Source organism: Ovis aries, chromosome 12 (assembly GCF_016772045.2).
Source record: "Ovis aries strain OAR_USU_Benz2616 breed Rambouillet chromosome 12, ARS-UI_Ramb_v3.0, whole genome shotgun sequence".
Taxonomy (NCBI): Eukaryota; Metazoa; Chordata; class Mammalia; order Artiodactyla; family Bovidae; genus Ovis; species Ovis aries.
This window is the reverse complement of record NC_056065.1, coordinates 60,607,996-60,629,342: the sequence shown is the minus strand read 5'-3', so window position 1 is coordinate 60,629,342 and position 21,347 is coordinate 60,607,996. Positions and strand designations below refer to the sequence as shown.

The 21,347-nt window shown below is 36.0% G+C and overlaps 1 protein-coding gene across 8 annotated transcripts in view; it reads right to left on the bottom strand.

Annotated features, from left to right (window-relative positions):
* Window positions 1-21,347, bottom strand: part of CEP350 (centrosomal protein 350) — a 156,668-nt gene that overhangs the window by 86,228 nt on the left and 49,093 nt on the right. For all 8 annotated transcript variants that reach the window (XM_060396663.1, XM_015099343.4, XM_060396665.1 and 5 more), the window contains 6 exons: window positions 19,785-19,931; window positions 17,910-18,568; window positions 17,018-17,139; window positions 13,011-14,071; window positions 11,152-11,302; window positions 8,613-8,782 (listed from right to left, as the gene is read on the bottom strand). In XM_060396663.1, the coding sequence (XP_060252646.1) occupies window positions 8,613-8,782; window positions 11,152-11,302; window positions 13,011-14,071; window positions 17,018-17,139; window positions 17,910-18,568; window positions 19,785-19,931 (2,310 nt within the window). The remainder of the gene's footprint in view (window positions 1-8,612; window positions 8,783-11,151; window positions 11,303-13,010; window positions 14,072-17,017; window positions 17,140-17,909; window positions 18,569-19,784; window positions 19,932-21,347) is intronic.

Here is a 21,347-nt window from a genome sequence, read left to right as displayed (position 1 = left end):
CTGGGATAAGATACTAAGTTTAAGTTGATGCTGTGGTAAGTAAAATATATGGGTTTTCTTAAGGCATTGTCAGAAGGAATCAGGGAAACTGAAAACCACAAAAAATTACCTGTATTTCACCTAATCAAGTATTAGATTATAATTTTTAAAACTTACACTGAATCATATTGTTTATGCTCATAATATATCATGATATCTTAAGTTGTACAATATATTATAGTAAAACATAAACTTGATTTATAAGTTAGAAGTCAGAATCTAGGCTTTGCCGATAACTAGTTAGCAACCTTCAGAGAAGGCGATGGCACCCCATTCCAGTACTCTTGCCTGGAAAATCCATGGGCGGAGGAGCCTGCAGTCCATAGGGTTGCGAAGAATCGGACACAACTGAGCGACTTCACTTTCACTTTTTCATGCACTGGAGAAGGAAATGGCAACCCACTCCAGTGCTTTTGCCTGGAGAATCCCAGGGACGGGGGAGCCTGGTGGGCTGCTGTCTACGGGGTCGCACAGTCGGAGACGACTGAAGCAACTTAGCAGCAGCAGTTAGTAACCTTAGCTGAGACACTAACATAATAAAGCATAACAACTGCAAAATAAAAAAAACTGAGCAAAATCATCATTTCCTGAAATGTATTCTGCTGAATTTGTATGTAACATGCTGATCGAAGAGCTGATTCTGTGGTCAAATAAATTTGAAAAATATCACACTATAGCCTCATCCTCATCCTAAATAATCCATATCAGCATATTGAAAGTATTGATAAGTCCTGTTAGAGAGAAGCCTATTTCACTCTGAAAGCATTTCCCAGGTTTGTGGAACCATGGGATTTCTTTTGTTCTCAGAGCACCTATGAAGCAGCCTATTGCACTGAATCAGTATTTCACAAGAAAAGAAAAACTTTGAGAAGTGTTGATAAAATGATGTTTAATGTTCCAATCTGTTTTAAAGAACACTTCCAATGTGCAAGAGAGTTATACCTCTCCTAGCCAAAGACAACACAAAAAAAGAAAACTACAGCAAAGTATCACTAATGAACACAGGTGCCAAAATCTTCAACAAAATTTCAGCAAATAGAATTCAGCAACACATCAAAAAGTTCATGCACCATGATCAAGCTGGGTCTATTCCAGCGATGCAAGGATTCTTCAATATACACAAATCAATCAATGTGATACACCATATTAAATTGAAAGATAAAAACCATATGATAATCTCAATAGCCACAGAAAAAGCCTTTGACAAAATTCAGCACCCATTTATAATTAAAATCTTCAAAAAATGGGCACAGAAGGAACCTATCTCAACATAATAAAGGTCATATATGATAAGCCTATAGCAAACATTATTCTCAATGGTGCAAAACTGAAAGCACTCCTCCTAAGGTCAGGAACAAGACAAGGGTGTCCGCTTTCACCATTATTATTCAACATAGTTCTGAAAGTCCTAGCTACAGCAATCAGAGATGAAAAAGAAATAAAAGGAATCCAGATTGGAAAAGAAGAAGTAAACCCTACACAGAAAACTATAAAGATAGTATCAGAAAATTACTAGAGCTAATCAGTGAGGTTAAGAAAAGCTGCAGAATACAAAATCAATATACAGAATTCACTTGCATTTCTATATACTAACAATTAAAAATCAGAAAGAGCAATTAAGGAATCAATCCCATTCATCATTGCAACAAAAAGAATATCTAGGAATAAACTTACCTAAGGAGACAAAACAACTGTACACAGAAAACTGTAAGAAACTGATGAAAGAAATCAAAGATGACACAACCAGATGGGAGAGACATTCCATGTTCCTGGGTAGAAAAGTGAAAATGACTATGCTACCATACGCAACCTACAGATTCAATGCAGTCCCTATCAAACTGCCAATGGCATTTTGCACAGAACTAGAACAAAAAATTTCATAGCTCATATGCAAACACAAACGACCCCAAATAGCCAAAGCAGTCTTGAGTAAGAAGAATGGAGATGGAGGAATTGACCTTCCTGACTTCAGATGATACTACAAAGTTACAGTCATCAAGACAGTACAGTACTGGCACAAAAACAGAAATATAGACCAATGAAATAAGACAGAAAGCCCAGAAATAAACCCATGCACCTATGGGTACCTTATCTTTGACAAAGGAGGTAAGAATACACAATGGGGAAAGACAGCCTCTTCAATAAATGGTGCTGGGAAAACGGGACAGCTACACGTAAAAGAATGAAATTAGAACACTTCCTAACACCATACACAGAAATAAACTCAAAATGGATTAAAGATCTAAATGTAAGATCAGAAACTATAAAATTCTCAGAGAAAAACATAGGCAGATCACTCAGTGACATAAAGCAAGATCCTGTATGACCCACCTCCTAGAGTAATGGAAATAAAAACCAAAGTAAACAAGTGGGACCTGATTAAACTTAAAAGCTACTACACATTGAATTTGTAAATTGCTTTGGGTAGTATACTCATTTTTCACTAGTTTCGATATATTCCTAAGTATTTTTATTCTTTTCGTTGCAATGGTGAATGCTCCAAGGGGTAATGGAGTCTTTAGGGTTTTCCATGTAGATCAAACTGTATAGCTTTTATTATCATCATATGGATGTTAACCTCATAGAATGAGTTTGAAGTTTACCTTCCTCTGCAATTTCTGGAAGAGTTTGAGGAGGATAGGTGTTAGCTCTTCTCGAAATTTTTGGTAGAATTGTTGGCATACAACTGCTGATAGTAGTCTCTTATGATCCTTTGTGATCTCTCCATTTCATTTCATTGATTTTGGCAGTCTGGCTAATGGCAATTTTCAGGACTTCAGACTCTACTACAAAGCCACAGTCATCAAGACAGTATGGTACTGGCACAAAGACAGACATATAGATCAATGGAACAAAATAGAAACAGATACATATGACACCTTATCTTTGACAAAGGAGGCAAGAATATACAATGGAGTAAAGACAATCTCTTTAACAAGTGGTGCTGGGAAAACTGGTCAACCACTTGTAAAAGAATGAAACCGTCCGCACACAAAAATAAACTCAAAATGGATTAAAGATCTAAATGTAAGATCAGAACTATAAAACTCCTAGAGGAGAACATAGGCAAAACACTCTCAGACATAAATCATAGCAGGACCAATGCTGAAATAAAAGCAAAAATAAATAAATGGGATCTAATTAAAATTAAAAGCTTCTGCACAACAAAGGAAAATATAAGCAAGGTGAAAAGACAGCCATCTGAATGGGAGAAAATAATAGCAAATGAAGCAACTGACAAAACAACTAATCTCAAAAATATAGCTGAACTAAAATAGACATTTCTCCAAAGAAGACATACGGATGGCTAACAAACACATGAAAAGATGCTCAACATCACTCATTATTAGAGAAATGCAAATCAAAACCACAATGAGGTACCACTTCACACCAGTCAGAATGGCTGCGATCCAAAAATCTGCAAGCAATAAATGCTGGAGAGGGTGTGGAGAAAGGGAACCCTCCTACACTGTTGGTGGGAATGCAAACTAGTACAGCCACTATGGAGAACAGAACTACTTATCCAGCAACACAATACACAGAAATAGAGACACATAATAGCCAGGACATGGAAACAACCTAGATGTCCATCAGCAGATGAATGGATAAGAAAGCTGTGGTACATATACACAATGGAGTATTACTCAGCCGTTAAAAGAATTCATTTGAATCAGTTCTGATGAAAGTGAAAAACACCAATACAGTATACTAACATGGACACTAGAGTATGATTTTGGGAGAATGACATTCTAACATGTATACTATCAAAAGTAAACAAGTGGGGACCTGATTAAAAAATTAAAAAAAAAAAAGCTACTACACAGCAAAGGAAATTATAAGCTTCAGACAACCCTCAGAATGGAAGAAAATAATAGCAAATGAAACAACTGACAAAGGATTAATTTCCCAAATATACAAGCAGCTCATACAACTCAACGCCAGAAAAACAAACAACCCAATCAAAAAGTAGGAAACAGACCTAAACAGACATTTCTTCAAAGAAGACATTCAGATGGCTAACAAACACATGAAAAGATACTCAACATTGCTCATTATTCAGTTCAGTTTAGTTGCTCAGTCGTGTCTGACTCTTTGCAACCCCATGAGTCGCAGCACGCCAGGCCTCCCTGTCCATCAACTCCTGGAGTTCACTCAGACTCGCATCCATCAAGTCAGTGATGCCATCCAGCCATCTCATCCTCTGGCCCCTTCTCCTCCTGCCCCCAAATCCCTCCCAGCATCAGAGTCTTTTCCAATGAGTCAACTCTTCGCATGAGGTGGCTAAAGTACTGGAGTTTCAGCTTTAGCATCATTCCTTCCAAAGAAATCCCAAGGCCAATCTCCTTCAGAATGGACTGGTTGGATCTCCTTGCAGTCCAAGGGACTCTCAGGAGTCCTCCAACACCACAGTTCAAAAGCATCAATTCTTCAGCACTCAGCTTTCTTCACAGTCCAACTCTCACATCCATACATGACCACTGGAAAAACCATAGCCTTGACTAGATGGACCTTTGTTGACAAAGTAATGTCTCTGCTTTTGAATATGCTATCTAGGTTGATCATAACTTTTCTTCCAAGGAGTAAGCATCTTTTAATTTCATGGCTGCAGTCACCATCTGCAGTGATTTTGGAGCCCCCAAAAATAAAGTCTGACACTGTTTCCACTGTTTCCCCATCTATTTCCCATGAAGTGATGGGACCGGATGCCATGATCTTCGTTTTCTGAATGTTGAGCTTTAAGCCAACTTTTTCACTCTCCTCTTTCACTTTCATCAAGAGGCCTTTTCGTTCCTCTTCACTTTCTGCCATAAAGGTGGTGTCATCTGCATATGTGAGGTTATTGATATTTCTCCCAGCAATCTTGATTCCAGCTTGTGTTTCTTCCAGTCCAGCGTTTCTCATGATGTACTCTGCACAGAAGTTAAATAAGCAGGGTGACAATATACAGCCTTGACGTACTCCTTTTCCTTTTTGGAACCAGTCTGTTGTTCCATGTCCAGTTCTAACTGTTGCTTCCTGACCTGCATATAGCTTTCTTAGGAGGCAGGTCAGGTGGTCTGGTATTCCCATCTCTTTCAGAATTTTCCACAGTTTATTGTGATCCACACAGTCAAAGGCTTTGGCATAGTCAATAAAGCAGAAATTGATGTTTTTCCTGAACTCTCTTGCTTTTTCCATGATCCAGAGGATGTTGGCAATTTGATCTCTGATTCCTCTGACTTTTCTAAAACCAGCTTGAACATTTGGAAGTTTACGGTTCACGTATTGCTGAAGCCTGGCTTGGAGAATTTTGAGCATTACTTTACTAGCGTGTGAGATGAGTGCAATTGTGTGGTAGTTTGAGCATTCTTTTGCATTGCCTTTCTTTGGGATTGGAATGAAAACTGACCTTTTCCAGTCCTGTGGCCACTGCTGAATTTTCCAAATTTGCTGGCATATTGAGTGCAGCACTTTCACAGCATCATCTTTCAGGATTTGAAATAGCTCATTATTAGAGAAATGCAAATCAAAACCACAATGAGATATCACCTCACACTGATCAGAATGGCCCTCACCAAAAAGTCTACAAACAATAAATGCTGGAGAGGGTATGGAGAAAAGGAACACTCTTGCACTGCTGGTGGGAATATAAATTGATACAGTCAATATGGAAGACAATATGGAGATTCCTTAAAAAACTAGGAATAAAACCACCATATGACCCAGCAATCCCACTCGTAGGCATATACTGAGGAAATAAAAATTGAAAAAGACACATGTATCCCATTGTTCCATCAACAGATGAATGGATAAAGAAGTTGTGGTACATACCCACAACGAAATATTACTCAGCCATAAAAAAGGAACGCATTTGAGTCAGTTCTGATGGGGTGGATGAACCTAGAACCTATTGTACAGAGTGAAGTGAGTCAGAAAGAGAAAGATAAATATCTATTCTAACACACATATACAGAATCTAGAAAAATGTTATGGGAAGAATTTATTTATAGGGCAGCAATGGAGAAACAGACATAGAAAATAGACTTATGGAAATGGGGTAATGGGAGGAGAGAGGAGGAAAAAGTAATATGGAAATTTACATTACCATATGTAAAACAGACAGACAACAGGAATTTGCTATATGGCTCAGGAAACTCAAACAAGGACTCTATATCAACCTAGAGGTGTGGGATGGGGAGGGAGATGAGAAGGTTCAAAAGGGAGGGGATATATGCATGCCTATGGCTGATTCATGTTGAGCTCTGACTGAAAACAACAAAATTCTGTAAAGCAATTATCCTTCAATAAAAAAATAAATTAAAAGAAAAAAAAAATCTCTCCTAGCAGTCTCACACTGGAAATATAAAGTGGCACTAGCTTTCTGAAGAGCTATTCAGCAAAATGTATCCAAATTTTAAGCATGTTATACTCATTGTCCATTATCTTCCTTCTAGGATTTTCTCTTAAAAGAACCAGATCAATGTGTAAAGATGCATTTGTAAGGCTATTCAATGTCTTACAGTGTTCATCATAGAAAATGCAGCAGTGTTTATTACAGAAAAGAAAGAAAAAAGAAAGAATCTAAATGTCTAGCAATGGGGAACTGGATAACAAATTACAATACATTCAAATAACAGAACACTAGGTAGCCATTCGGCTTCCCGGGTGGCACAGTGGTAAAGAATCTGTCTGCAATGCAGGAGATATGGGTTCGCTCTCTGTGTCTGGAAGATCCCCTAGAGAATGAAATGACAACCGACTCCAGTATTCCTGCCTGGGAAATCCCAGGGACAGAGGAGCCTGGTGATCTACAGTCCATGGGGTTGCAAAAAGATTCAGACTTAGCAACTAAACAACAAATAAGGAAGCCCTTACAAAGGGTTAACCATATTTACCAACAGAGAAAAGTTTCTGTAACCCATTGATAGGAAAAAAAAAAAAATCACATAAACTGTGATCTTATACATGTAACATTTTCTATTTACATATGCCTACTAACAGTCTAGAAGTATTCTCACTAAAAATGTTAACATTTCACATGCATTGGGATATCTATTCTTAAAAAAACAAAAACTACAAAACAAGCATTAGTATATGTGTGGAGAAACTGGAACCCTTGTACATTACTGGTGAGAATGTAAAATGTTATAGCTAAAATATAGAAATGACTTTTTATCTAGCAAGTCTACAATTGGATATATAGATAAAAGAACTGGAAGTAGGGATTCAAACAGTTATTTGTACACCAATGTTCATGTCCATATTACTCACAATAGTTAAAAGGATGAAATAACCAAGATACCCATCAACTGATCAAAGAATACACAAAATGTGGTATATCCATATAATGGGATATTATTTAGCCTTAAAAAGGGAGGACATTCTGATACATGCAACAATGTGGATGAAATCTGAAGATGCTATGCTAAATGAAATAAGCCAGACACAAAAAGAATATTGGATGATGCCACTTATATGAAGTACCTAGAGTAGTACTTCAGCAACAGAAAGTAGAACAGTGGTTAGCAGCAGCTCAGGGAAGGGAAATTACTGTTTAGTGGGTTCCAAGTTTCAGCATGGCAGGATGAAAAAGTTCTAGAGTTGGGTAATGATGATGGTTGTGGAACACAATGAACATGCTTATTAACAGTACTGAATTCAACACTTGAAAATGGTTAAAATAATAAGGTTTACATTATGTGTATTTTACCACAATAAAATAAAAAAAAAATCTAAAAAGACATTAACATTGATTATCTCTAGGTGGAGGGAATACAGATGATTTTTCATTTTTAGATAGTTTTCTATATTTATACATTTGTCCTCCCCAGTCTTTTTTTTTTAACTCAACAAGCAATTTTTTACTATTAGAAAAAATAACTGTGGAAGCAAAATCATTCCCTTGAGACCATCCTGTGAATCTAAGAGGCCGATGCCTAATGACTGTTATCTTCTCATCACTAGGCCTACTGAGCAATTATAGCCAGTAGAAATGAGGGGACTGAAAGGTATTCTCAATTAGTCAAGAATGCCAAAGGGCCAGCTACTGTAGCAAGTACTGAGATGTACATATTATATATGTAGGCTTTGAAATTACCATAGAAAGCATTTATTATCATCTTCACTTTGTAGATACAGAAATTAGACCATTATATTTAATGACACTAAGAAACATACAGGATACAAAGTTTTTAAAAAGCAGCTGCAAAATATTATTTCATTTCTGCTTTTTAAATTAAAATGCATGTGGGAGTATGCCTGGTTTTATGTACATATTGGAAAAATAGGCACTAAAAACATCAACAGTAGTTATCTCTGAGGAGAAGAATCAATAGAGGTTTATAATTGTTGTACAACTGTTTTTCTACAACTTTTAATTTTTTATCATTGTTAATGTATTCCTTTCATAGTAAGCAAAAGATTTATAATGTTATATATCAAAAGGTATTATTGTAATGATAAATAAGTATGAAAGTCAATTATACTATTATCATACAGAAGTTATCTAACTTATGAAATCAAATCGTTAACTTTAGATCAGTCACAAAGCCACTGGTAAAGAGAAAAAGATCATCACACAGGATTCCACTTACATTCTATCTTCTCTTTCTTTCCTTTCTTCCCTTTAGAAGAGGAAGAAGGAGACGATGCAGCAGACGGGGCCCCTGATGAGTGCTGGGGAGTAACATCCACAGAGGAGAGGTCACAGGCAGACTTTCTGCTGGAATGATCCTCCTGAAAGCCTAGACTGTGACTACCAACACTGTCAAAGAATAAGTAACAGTGGTTAGAGAAAGAAATAAAAAAGTTTCTACTCACTGCTAAAACTATAGATATTTTAAAATCTAGTCACAAAGAGAATATAAATATAATCAAAGATGCTTTCCACTTGTCTCATTTTGTCAGTACCAGAAGCCTGCATTATTCCCTATGGCTCAATTTATTACTGAGAAAAGTCTTAGGCAGTTTTTTACTGGAGTGAAACCAATAAAAATGGGTAATTCAGACACAAAAGAGAAAAAAATATAATGCTGGATACTGAAAAATGTAACCTCAATTTCTATTCAAATTTATAATTTATTATTTTCCTTCTAATAATCTTATAGGGAATAATAATTTAATATGTTCTACTTCAACTCAGAAATAAAATATAATAAATCATATTGATCAGTGATATTGTTACCACAATCAAATCCTTACACATCTTGATTAAAAAATAAACCTTTTCTTTGAAGTTCAAAATTTAAAACTATACTTCTGCTATAATCTTAATAATACTTATTTTCATCAATCCAGCTATATATAACTAATTTTTTGATTAATTTTTTTACAGGATAATTACTTTACAATAATGTGATGGTTTTTGCCATATATCAACATGAACAGGCATTAGAGACACGTGTTCCCTCCCTCTTGAACCCCTCCGTCTACTTTCCTCCCCATCCCACCCCTCTAGGCTGTCACAGAGCACTGGCTTTGGGTTCTCTGCATCATACACTGAACTCTCACTGGCTATTTATTTTACATATGGTATGTATATGTTTCAATGCTATTCTCTCAAATCATCCCACTCTCTCCTTCTCCCACTTTGTCCAAAAGTCTGTTCTTTATGTCTGTGTGTCCTTTGCTGCCCTACATGTAGGATCATCATTACTATCTTTCTAGATTTCATATATATGTGGATATAACTGATTTTTAAAAGATCATCCAATAATTTTATATGCATTACAATTCGTAATGTGTGAAGAAAATTATACTGCATGTGAGTGATTACAGATTATTTTATATGGTAACAAAATTTAGGGAGGAAATTCTCTGGCGAAATCTGATTCACTTACTATATGACACTGTACAAGTAACAACCTTAGGACTTCAGTTTCCTCTCTCAAGTATGAATAGTAACAAAAATATTTATCATATCAGGCTACTAGAAGAATGAGTTCATACAAGTAAAGCCCAATCAGTCCTCTTAGTACCTTAAAGTGAAAGTGTTCATTTTTCAGTTGTGTTCAAGTCTTTATGACCCCATGGACTGTAGCCCGCCAGGCTCCTCTGACCATGGGATTCTCCAGGCAAGAATACTGGAGTGGGTTGCCATTTCCTTCTCCAGGGGATCTTCCCCATCCAGGGGTCAAACCCCGGTCTCCCGCATTGCAGGCAGATTCTTTACTGACTGAGCCACCAGGGAAGTCCCTTGTACATTAACTGCTCAATAAATATTAACATAATATTGCTACTATTCAAAGATTTGCAAAGTTTTTGATGCTATTCCAATTATTAAAAAGTTTACTGATTACTTAGGATCATGTGGTGCTGGAGAAGACTCTTGAGAGTCCCTTGGACTGCAAGGAGATGCAACAAGTCCATCCTAAAGGAAATCAGTCCTGAATATTCATTGGAAGGACTGAAGTTGAAGCTGAAACTCCAATCCTTTGGCCACGTGATGTGAAGAACTGACTCGTTTGAAAAGACCCTGAAGCTGGGAAAGATTGAAGGCGGGAGGAGAAGGAAATGACAGACGATGAGGTGGTTGGATGGCATCACCGACTCAATGGACATGAATTTTGAGTTAACTCTGGGAGTTGGTGATGGACAGGGAGGCCTGGCATGCTGCACTCCATGGGGTCGCAAAGAGTTGGACATGATTGAGTGACTGAACTGAACTGAACTGAATAGGATCATGGAGCCAAGTGTTTAGCTAGTCATGTTCAATTCTATTACAGAAAACCATTTCTTAGTCATCTCACATTAACGCACCATGGAATAATTTTCCCAATACTAACCTCGACCGGGGATTCACAGATTGATTTAACAATCTATATTTTGTTTATTATGTGCCAGACTCATTCCAAGTACTTTGTATTTCACTGAACATTCATAACACTTTAACAGAGAAGAAAACTGAGGCACAGGGAGATAAACAACGTGCCCAAAGACAAACAATTAGTAGAGTCAGTATTTAAACCCACATGGTCTGGATCCAGAGCCCATGCTCTTAATAACTACTATGCTATGCAGCTTCTACATGTATCTTCAAACAAGCAAAATTTGACTAATATCCAGACCTCAGTTCTCATTTGTACATTTGTCTCACTCTTCAGATTTTATTCCATACTGTTAACATAGTCTTACTTGGGTTCAAGAGCTGACTTTCTTTCTGTCAAAGTCCCACTCCCTGCAGAGGAGACAAAATCATCTTCATAGGAAACGCTGCTTAAAGGGGTTGTGATGGCATTCAAAGGCCGTGATGCTGATGTTCCTCTTTCCAATCTGTCTTCAAATTCTGTCAAAAGTAGTAATTGAAATGTGTTTTAAAATAAAAATTTTAAAAACTACAAGCAAAGCATTCCACAACCTGGGGGATTAACAACATGGATTTAGGGATATTTTAGTTTTATTAGTTCTTCAAGTTATCTTTATATCTAATAGTACATTTTAAACTTTTTATTAGGGAAATTTTCAAACATATATGACAGTAGAGAGTCATATAATGAAACTAATGCATCCATTATCAAGCTTTAACAAATACCAACACAAACTTCGTATTCCCTCCATCTGTAATTCTCCTCAAATATTACTTTGAAACAAATGCCAGAAAACATATCAACTCTAAATATTTCAGTATAACTGTAATCTTAATGAAAACCTAATAGAAGGATTTAAAAACAAACCCAACCTTCTTGTGAAAAAAAATTGAGGGGGTTGATTTACAAGCACTTTGCCTTAATCAAAATAACTTTAATATTCAAAGAACTTGTAGATGACCACTTATAGAAATAAGTGTTAAACAAAAGAGATAAACAGGCACATATAGGTCTGCACAAGATCAAATGAAATAGCTAACTATGATGAATTCTAGGAAAATGTAATGGGAAACCCAATTAAGCATAAGATGAAAAGATGAAATCAATTCATCTGTCAGATAAATCGTTCACTATGTAGAATGGAAATAAAAAAAACACCACAGTATCCATAGCCTATTTCGGGCTCAGCCTCACTCACTCTCCAACCTGGGAATTCTAAGGTGGTACTAGCATAAGATGGGTAGAATCCACCTATGGTAGGAAGGACAAAGAAAGGAACTTGAAGGAATTGAGTCTGCCACACAAAAGGAAGTGCTGCATTGCAGGATCTCAGGGATCACAAGGGTACCTTAAAATTTATTATTTTAGGACCCAAATGTACAGCTACATTACTATTCAAAGTCTGTTTTTAGCATTCGTTTAGACAAACAAAAACAGATTTGCTTCCATATTAGAAATGTTACTACAGCTGCCCCTCTCAATTCTTGACCATTATATTCCCAAAGATCTGTTTGTTATGAGTCACACACAAATCACCGTTTTAAGAAATACACATATTTTCTATCTAAATATATAACTCTGGCCACAGTAATATGAATATACACTTGATATGTAACAATCTTGAACATCACCTAAGAATTTCTCTAAATCAGACCAAAACCATCAATCCACTACTGTTTTAATCAAAACAGCTAAAAAATAAATTTTTAAAGATTAAATTGCAATACTCTAGTTGAAGCTTGCAGATAATTGAGATTAATTTAGATAATAATATATTTCTACTATCCTTATAATGAATGATGAAAATCTGTAGTTAAGTATTACCTTGTACAAGATTACAAAATAATTTATCCTAAGATAACATACTGGAGAAGGAAATGGCAACCCACTCTAGTACTCTTGCCTGGAAAATCCCATGGACAGAGGAGCCTGGTAGGCTGCAGTCCATGGGGTTGTTAACAGTTGGACACGACTGAGAGACTTCACTTCCACTTTTCACTTTCATGCACTAGAGAAGGAAATGGCAACCCACTCCAGTGTTCTTGCCTGGAGAATCCCAGGGGCAGGGGAGCCTGGTGGGCTGCCGTTTATCAAGTCACACAGAGTCGGACACGACTGAAGTGACTTAGCAGCAGCAGCAGCAACAAGATAACATACAAATATTACAAGGGTTACTCTTTTTCTCACCTTTTCCATATAACTTATATGATTTTGTAAAAATATTAATGACACTATGTGGACTTCCCTTTGCCAGTTCTTCCCATGGTCCTTTGCTTTGTGTACCACCTATAGGCCTAAAGAGTGGTAAGAATTTTTCAGCTTCCTTCTGAAACTCTTTGATAGGTTCATAAGCATTTCTTTCTCCAGCACAAAATTCCTTTTCTTTCAAGATCTCTGTTAACTTCAAAGGGGACTGTTCATCTCGACATCCTTCTTCTTCAGAGAGACTGCCCTCACTAAGAAGAGGCCCTTCACTGACGGAATCTATGCTGGAACCAAGAGACACTTTGGCTTTGTCTTGAGAACAAACTTGCATATCAGAGCCAGAAGAGTCGGTCTGCCTCTTACACAACTGTGCCAGCAGCCCTTCTGGTTTGGGTCCAGGAGATCTCATTCTGAGGTTTGATATGGCACTATGAGGTCTTATCATCTCAGGAAGCTTTTTAAATTCACTGAGGTTGCCTACACCAGGAAGATCATCATCAAAAGTTGCATGAGATACACAGGTTCCCAGCATCTTTTGAATTCGAGCAGAGAAAACATCTTCTGCATCCTCTTTCACAGGCGGACTTATAGCCTTGGTCCAATGTCCATCTTCCTGTGGTGGTCGCTGCACATCATACTCAGTGTTCCATACTGACCCATAGTTAATGTTAGCCCCAGCTAATTTTCTGGCTTCACTTTCAATTCTGCTGGATAAAGAAGCAGCTGTTGCTTTCAAGGCTTCAATACGATCCAGTTTACTTTTATATTGGCTAGCACTAGATTTTAACAAGGCATCTGGATGAGCAGTTGGCGAGGTCAGACATGGTTGAGGTGTAAAAGTTAACGTCCCCGAAGCCATATTATGATTCTTCCTCGTTGGTAAAATGGATTCTAAATCCTTATGCAAAATTCCTACATGCTCTAGATTCAAGAGATGGGAAAGTAAATTTCCAGCTGTCCCAACAAGAGGCTGTGGTTGAGGATGGTGGAGTCGTGGGCTCAGTCTGTCAGGCTGCATCCATGAAGGATCCATCAAGTCCTTTCTGGAAATGAAAGTTACAATATGTTAGTTAACACAGGACCTCATAACTAAGCCATCCTTTTCTTTTTTAAAGTTTTGTGTTTGCGGATTATAAGAATAATGCATAGCCATTGCAAAAAAAAAAAAAAAAAATAAGGACAACAACAACAAAGGAGGAAAAGGATAAAGATCACTCACAGCTAACCAATGAGAGCTATCACTAGCTCATTTAGAATTATATCTTTCCAAACCTTTTTCTAGATGTATGTTGTGTTTGATGGTGTTACTTTCACAAAAATGAGATTTTATCATACATTGTTTTGTAAACAGCTTTCTTCACTATGACATTTTTTTTTAACTAAGTCATATTTTAAAAACTATTAATTAAAGAGAGGCCTTATAACCCTTAAAACTCTATGGACAAAATTTTTTACAACATTGGCTCTACCCTTCCCTTTAAAAATAATGTTTCATAAAAGAGAAATGCTTAAGATTATAGGCATAATATTACTCTAATCAACATATGTTTAGTAAGCATCAAACAGTTAGGTTTTAACATTGTGCATTCTAAAGAAATGAGATGAATACAAACTAGTTCTCAGAAATAACTGACAGTCCATCAACAGAGGCTAGAAACAGAACAAAGATGTCCTAGATGACATTATATAGTTCACTTATGTTTCCAGACTATGGACACCTCCCTGTATATTAAGGAATACCATATACAAAGGTTAAAGGCTGGTGTTAACTATTAAGAAGATCTTTAGGGGAGAAAAAAAAAAATGAGGTTTTGTCCTTGGCCTTGTCCGTTATTTTTGGTTGATGACATGAAGGTGTGCTTATCAAATTTGTAGATGACAGAAAGCTAGGAGGCATGGTTAACCCAACAAATAATCAAATTATGGTTCAAAGGTATTTAGACAGGCTGCAACCTCAGACCAATCAAATATGAATAAATATGAAGTCCTACCAATTCAGTTAAAACAAAAAAACCATCTGGAAGAGAGTAACCAGGGAAAGGAAATGAAAAGCATGTCATGCACAGTTTGGTTGAAGGTTATGATGCACCAGTCTTTCATATTAAAGGACTGCTATGAAAGTGGAATAAAGTAAGACTAGTGAATGGATTCTATGCCACAGAATATAGTCTATTACAAATGCAAGGTGTGAAGTTATTAGTGCCCAAACTAAACTAGTAATGGTAGTAATGGAAATACAAAGCAAGTTATAAATAAAAAGGTAGTGCCGAGAATAAACTTGAGATCTTTATATTCAAGTGTTCAGAATGCTAATTTTAACAGTAGAAAAACAGCTGTACACAAAAATGGAAATACACTTGATCCAATTAAGGCCTAATCCTTCAGTTTCAGAAGATCTAACAGGGATGACAGACTAATAAACAGCTAAACACGATGCCATTAAGTACTAATACGAAGATATATAAACTTCAGTGAAATTCCCTGGTGGCTCAGACGGTAGAGTCTGCCTGCAATGCGGAGACCTGGGTTCAATTCCTGGGTCAGGCAGATCCTCTGGAGAAGGACATGGTAATCCACTCCAGTATTCTTGCCTGGAAGATCCCATGGATGGAGAAGCCTGGCAGGCTACAGTCCACAGGGTCGCAAAGAGTTGGACATGACTGAGCGACTTCACTTACAGTAAAAGTTCAATAGGGTATACTTTCCTGGTGGCTCAGCTGGTAAAGAATCTGCTTGCCATGTTGGAGATCTGGGTTCAATCGCTGGGTTGGGAAGATCCCCTGGAGAAGGGAACAGCTACCCACTCCAGTATTCTGGCCTGGAGAATTCCATGGACTGCATAGTCCATGAGGTCACAAGAGTCAGATACAACTGAGCAACTTTCACTTTCAATGCAGAATGATGGAACAAGAAGGGCAAGGAAAAGAAATGCTGTGCTTTTAAGCAAAAAGAAACCAAGAGACTCAATGCACATGAGTCTGAGCAAACTCCAGGGGACAGTGAAAGACAGGGAAGCCTGGCATGCTATAGTCCACAGGGTTACAAAGAGTTGGACACAACGCAGCAACTGAACAACAACAACTGAGAGAACTCAAAGAATTTATAAGGGTTAAATGCAAAGTACTTAGATCAGTGTCCAAAATGAAACAATAAATGTTATCTATTTTTATCAAAATTATTACTCTCTTGGTGGGGGGGGGGGCGGTCATGGGAATCAGCAAGGGGTGAGAGGGTCATATGTACATTAACCCCAAACTGGTGACTTGATTTTTATTTGTGCACTCCCGAAGAAGAATTTCAAAATCTTTCTCTTCCAAAAACGATTATTTCAAAGCATAATTTATAACCATGTAGTCTGAAAATCACCTTAACTTTCATGGACAAATAGGTTTGTTTGTTTACTTTACTGCAAACAATACAGCCCAAGGGGGGGGGGGAACCTTTTTCTTAATTTAAGGTAAAATAGCCCTCAGTCACCAATCTGAATTCAAATCAAATCCCCTCTTAGTCCTTGTTCAGTTATTCATATGCATATCCAAATACAGCTTTTGAGAGGTAAGATATGTTGATGCAGGAGTTATACGAAGAAATTCTGAATAACAATAAATACAGAAATACCTTTTCAAAAATATTTAACACAAACACTTAAAGATATTAATTTCACTGTGATTCACTTATCCAACAAACTTTTATCATGTGTTGAGTTCAGAGAAAGCAAGAGTACTTCCACCTGAAGGTGATCCCCAAGAGGAACTGATATTCACACCCAATATTAAAGAACAGGGAGAAACTGAACAGCAAAATAGGGCACGCAGCAAGTACAGATGTACAGCCATGCTTGCGTGTCCATCAGAAGATACTGATCAATTTCCAGATAAGCCTCTTGTTCTCAGAGACGGTCAATGAACAACATTCACTGGGCATAGACCACTATAGTATGTATCATGGAAAGAAAGAACCTTAAGTATCTGTCATTCTCCCCTTTATACCTGGCAAGAGGCTGTGGAGGTTCTGACAGAGACATGTCACTACTGGAAGATGCGCTTGGGGGACGTTCTTGCACTTTGTTCTCTTTGTCAGATTCTCCAGATGGCTGATACCCTGGTCTGGTCTGTAAAAAAAGGATATTTTTATCTGACTCCGATAATAAAGACACATTCAAGGAGCACATAATATAAATATTAAGTCACTTCAACTTTACAAAGATCATGAAATGCAGGAGCTATTTTCCTCTCAAATAAAACCAATTTAAATTAGTTTGTGTTAAAACCAACCATTAGGGTTAACAGCAAAAATTACACCTGAAATCCAGCAAAGGCACCTACAATTTACTGTGTACTTTGGAGGAAATAATACTCTTTCTGATTCTTTTTTTCACCTAATCAGTGGAAATGCTAGCAGTACCTCCCCTTCTCAGAATTGTGAGTATTTACTGAAACTTAAGCCTGTAAAGCTTTTAAAATGGTAAGTGGCACACGGCATACACTCAAATGTTGTTATCCTTAAAAACAAAATCAATACTCATAAAATTAGCATACTACAATAGAATATTCTCTAATTTCAGCACAGATAACAAAACTAGGTTTTTCATTATTAACACAGTCTAACTTTGCTCAGTAATACAACAAAAACTAGGCAAGAATATAACTAATAAGAAATGAGACAGATCAACAATCACTCTAGGAAACTGAGCATTTATTTTCAATTGTATTTATCAAATTACTCTACATATAGAATAAACTTCATGAAAGGCCATCATTATTATAAATACTGTCTGAACATATGTCTGAATATTAGCAATGGTAATTTTTAAATATTACAGCAAGCAAGTTTTTCCTAACCATGAATTACCCCCCTTTCTAATTTTGTCAGTACCATTACCTGTGTTTCCTGCATAATATGTTGATGAGTTGGCTCTTCAAGCAATGACTTTTCTAGAAGCAACTTGGAGTAAGTTTCTTGCAGTCGCCTAGTTGCTGATGGCTCAGGAGGAGGCACATTTTTCACTTTAGTGAAGGCTTCTTTCTGTTTCCGGTAGAGCTCCTGTAATCGTTTGTTCTTCTGCTCAGTGGCCTCCTTTTGGGCCTTCTTCTCCTCATTCTGTTTCCTCTTCCTTTCTTCCTGCTGTCTAACAATGTACTGTCGCACCTCATCTGTATCATAGTGACGCTTTTTAGAAATAACAGGGGGGTCTTCATTAGCTGTTATTTTGTCAGGTTTTCTTTTTATTGGGCTATGACTTCTAGGAGCTTGTATGGATGCTGATGACTTCTGATTCTGTAACTCTCCTGTCTCTTGCCTTGCAGTCTGAGCTGCTGAATCCAACTGGAGGTCATCAAGAATTCCACGAATTTCAACAGGTAAAAAGTCCTTATTTAAGGCAGCATTTTCCTCTTGTTTATTATCTAGAAGAGATGGAACTAATTTCTTTACATTATTTTCTGACCGAGCTCTACTTCTTGAACGTTCTGAGTTTCGTGGACGATGTCTATGTGAAACATCCAATCTAGGATCCGACTCTGCTCGTCCAATATGACCACCTGCAAAGTATGAAAATTCTATATTCATTTCTAAGATTTACTGCATTAAGGAGAAAATTAGGAAATTTCACTTTAACTCAAATATCTTAAAAAGTCTTCTAAAGAACATAAGAAAAGTAAAACAGAGAACAATTCTGATACTCCATAGAAACTGTACTTCCTCAGCATTTTTTTAAAGTGCATCTTTTAATATTTCTGAAATAAGGACAATCTTCCTATTGATGTGAATATTTAACTATTAATAGAGAATTATCAATATCAACTATTAATAGAGAGATACTAGTTCTCTCCCACATGCATATTTAATGTTACTATTTATCTCTCTCTCCAAACCCTCAATCAGCTGTTAAAAAAACTGATGTTAGGCTGCCACAACTCTCCAATGAATAACAGGAAAAAATTCAGTATATAGGAAAACAATCATTTTATCAACTAAATGTTTGCTGATGCGGCTTAGTCTTAAACTGACAATGGTATGAGTTTATTTATAAGTCAGATAAAAAGAGCAAATACAAAATATGTATTAATTTCTCTATATCAAATAGCATTTCTTACTGAATCCATTTCAGAAGCTCAAATTGAGGCAATTTTTTTCAACTGAAAAGGAAAACTGGCTTGTAGGTAACTATATTTCATTTTCTAAAATTAGTGTTCATGAAAAAGTAACTAGTTATTTCAGATGGCACTCGTGACATTTTAAAAGGAGAATGGACTTGAGAGTCAAACTAAAGAGCTCTGAATCTAGATCAAATTTTGTCACCCACTGACTGTATATCCTTGAGAAAACTCACTTCTCTCTTAGGGCCTGTTTCCTAATCTGTCAAACAAACAAAAATTACAACCTTGTGAATGTCTACTTCTGCTTGTATCTATGGAGATAAGACAGATTGGACTTAACCCTCTAAAGGTCCCTAATAGTCTAATAGGATTTGATTATATGATGCCTTGCTATTTATTCATAGCGACAGATAAATATAATTACTATAACACAAACAGAATTCTTAATAAGGATCAACATAACATCTATATATGGAAATTATCCATAGCCAAGCCCAACAGAACATTTCTTCTTTTTTAAGCTACATTCACAATTAAAAAGCAAAATTTTAAAGAGTATTCTTAAATATTTTTCATCTCTGAAAGTACTTACACAAGCAACTTTTAATCGCTGCGCTCAACAATTTAAATGATTAAGTAGTTTAATCTAACTGCTCACCAGATTTAGTAGCTCTCTCTCTCCCACTTCTGTCACTTGATGCTGCTCTTCGCTCTTTTTGCTCTATTCTAGGTGCAGGACCAAGAATTTTCTTTACTAATTTTTGTCCATCCCGCCAAGAAGATGTGCTAATCAGATGACTGCTACCTAAAAAAGAAAAGATATATACATATATATAAAACTTAAATTTTAGCTGTAAGAAGTACCTCTTACTTAACCATACCAGTATTTGTAATTAATCTTTTGCTTATCTTATGCCAAAGTCACCCAAATATTTACAATCTAATTTTATTTTTAAACTCAAGTCCCCCCAAATCAATTAATGGAGTTTGTTTAAATTTTTATTTACCCACACACCTCAAATACTAAGTGTAAAATGCTTTGAAAGTTAAGTACCAAATATTAATGAATTATGAAACTTTAAGAACCAGGGCATCGAATTCAACAATTTTGACACAGTATACAAATATGTCTTAACTATAAGTGTTTGGTTTCTCAAAATCAGCACAGCACCTGACACAGTGAAATGTATGTCTGCTGAATGAGCAAATGACTTAAGCAAAGCATAGAAAAAAACCTTAAGGAAACATGTAACAAAGAGTTAACAGTGACTACCTTTGAAGGGGATGGTTATTACAGAGAATTTAACATTATATTTTACAGACATATAACACATTACTACACATTACTTTTTAATGCATAAAACAATGACACTCAGAAAGCAAACATCATCAATGCTTTAAATTGCCATTAAAGAAGTTCATAAAAATAAAAAAATTAAAATTAGACCATTATTTCAAAACAGACAGTGACTTAAAAAACAAAAAATACCATGAAAGACCACTTATAAAATAGAAACCATTTTTAAAAATCTGAAATAAATATGCAAAAGTGTTTAAATTCAAAGCAATATAAAAATGTAATGGAAGTGAAAATAATGAAGTAATACTTTAATTACTTTAATTACTTTAAATACTTTAATTAAATTAGAAAAAATACTTTTACATTCATAGCCAAAGCTTGTAAAATTATAGTAAAAATCACTTTTACTATGCTTGTTGAAATATCAATGGATATAGTTTCCTTTTAAAAAATAGTATTACATGTCAAAGGGGCCATTTCCCTTGATCAAATAATCGAAGTAATAGAAATGTATCCAAAAGAAAGAAAAAAAATAAATGACACTGTTCACTGTATTATTTTTATAGTATCAGAAGTAACCTAAATATTGAATAGTAGATAAACTACGTTTCTATTAGGAGTACTGTGTGGCCATTTCCAATTACAATTTCTATAAGAAACAGCAGAAATGTTCTTGTCCTAAGATGCTAAGAGAAAAAGATAAAATCTTATAATACAATGACTACAGTAATCTACTACTGATTTTAAAATTAAGGAAATACACAAAACTACTAGTCCTTTGTTTAAGAGCAGTGGTTTTTATCTGTTTTTTCTATTTTCCAAGCTTTCTGTGATACTACTTAATTACATCTGTAATTTTAAAAAATATTTAGAGTACCATTTAAAAGTTTAAATGAAAGTAGCTTTAATGAAAACATCTAT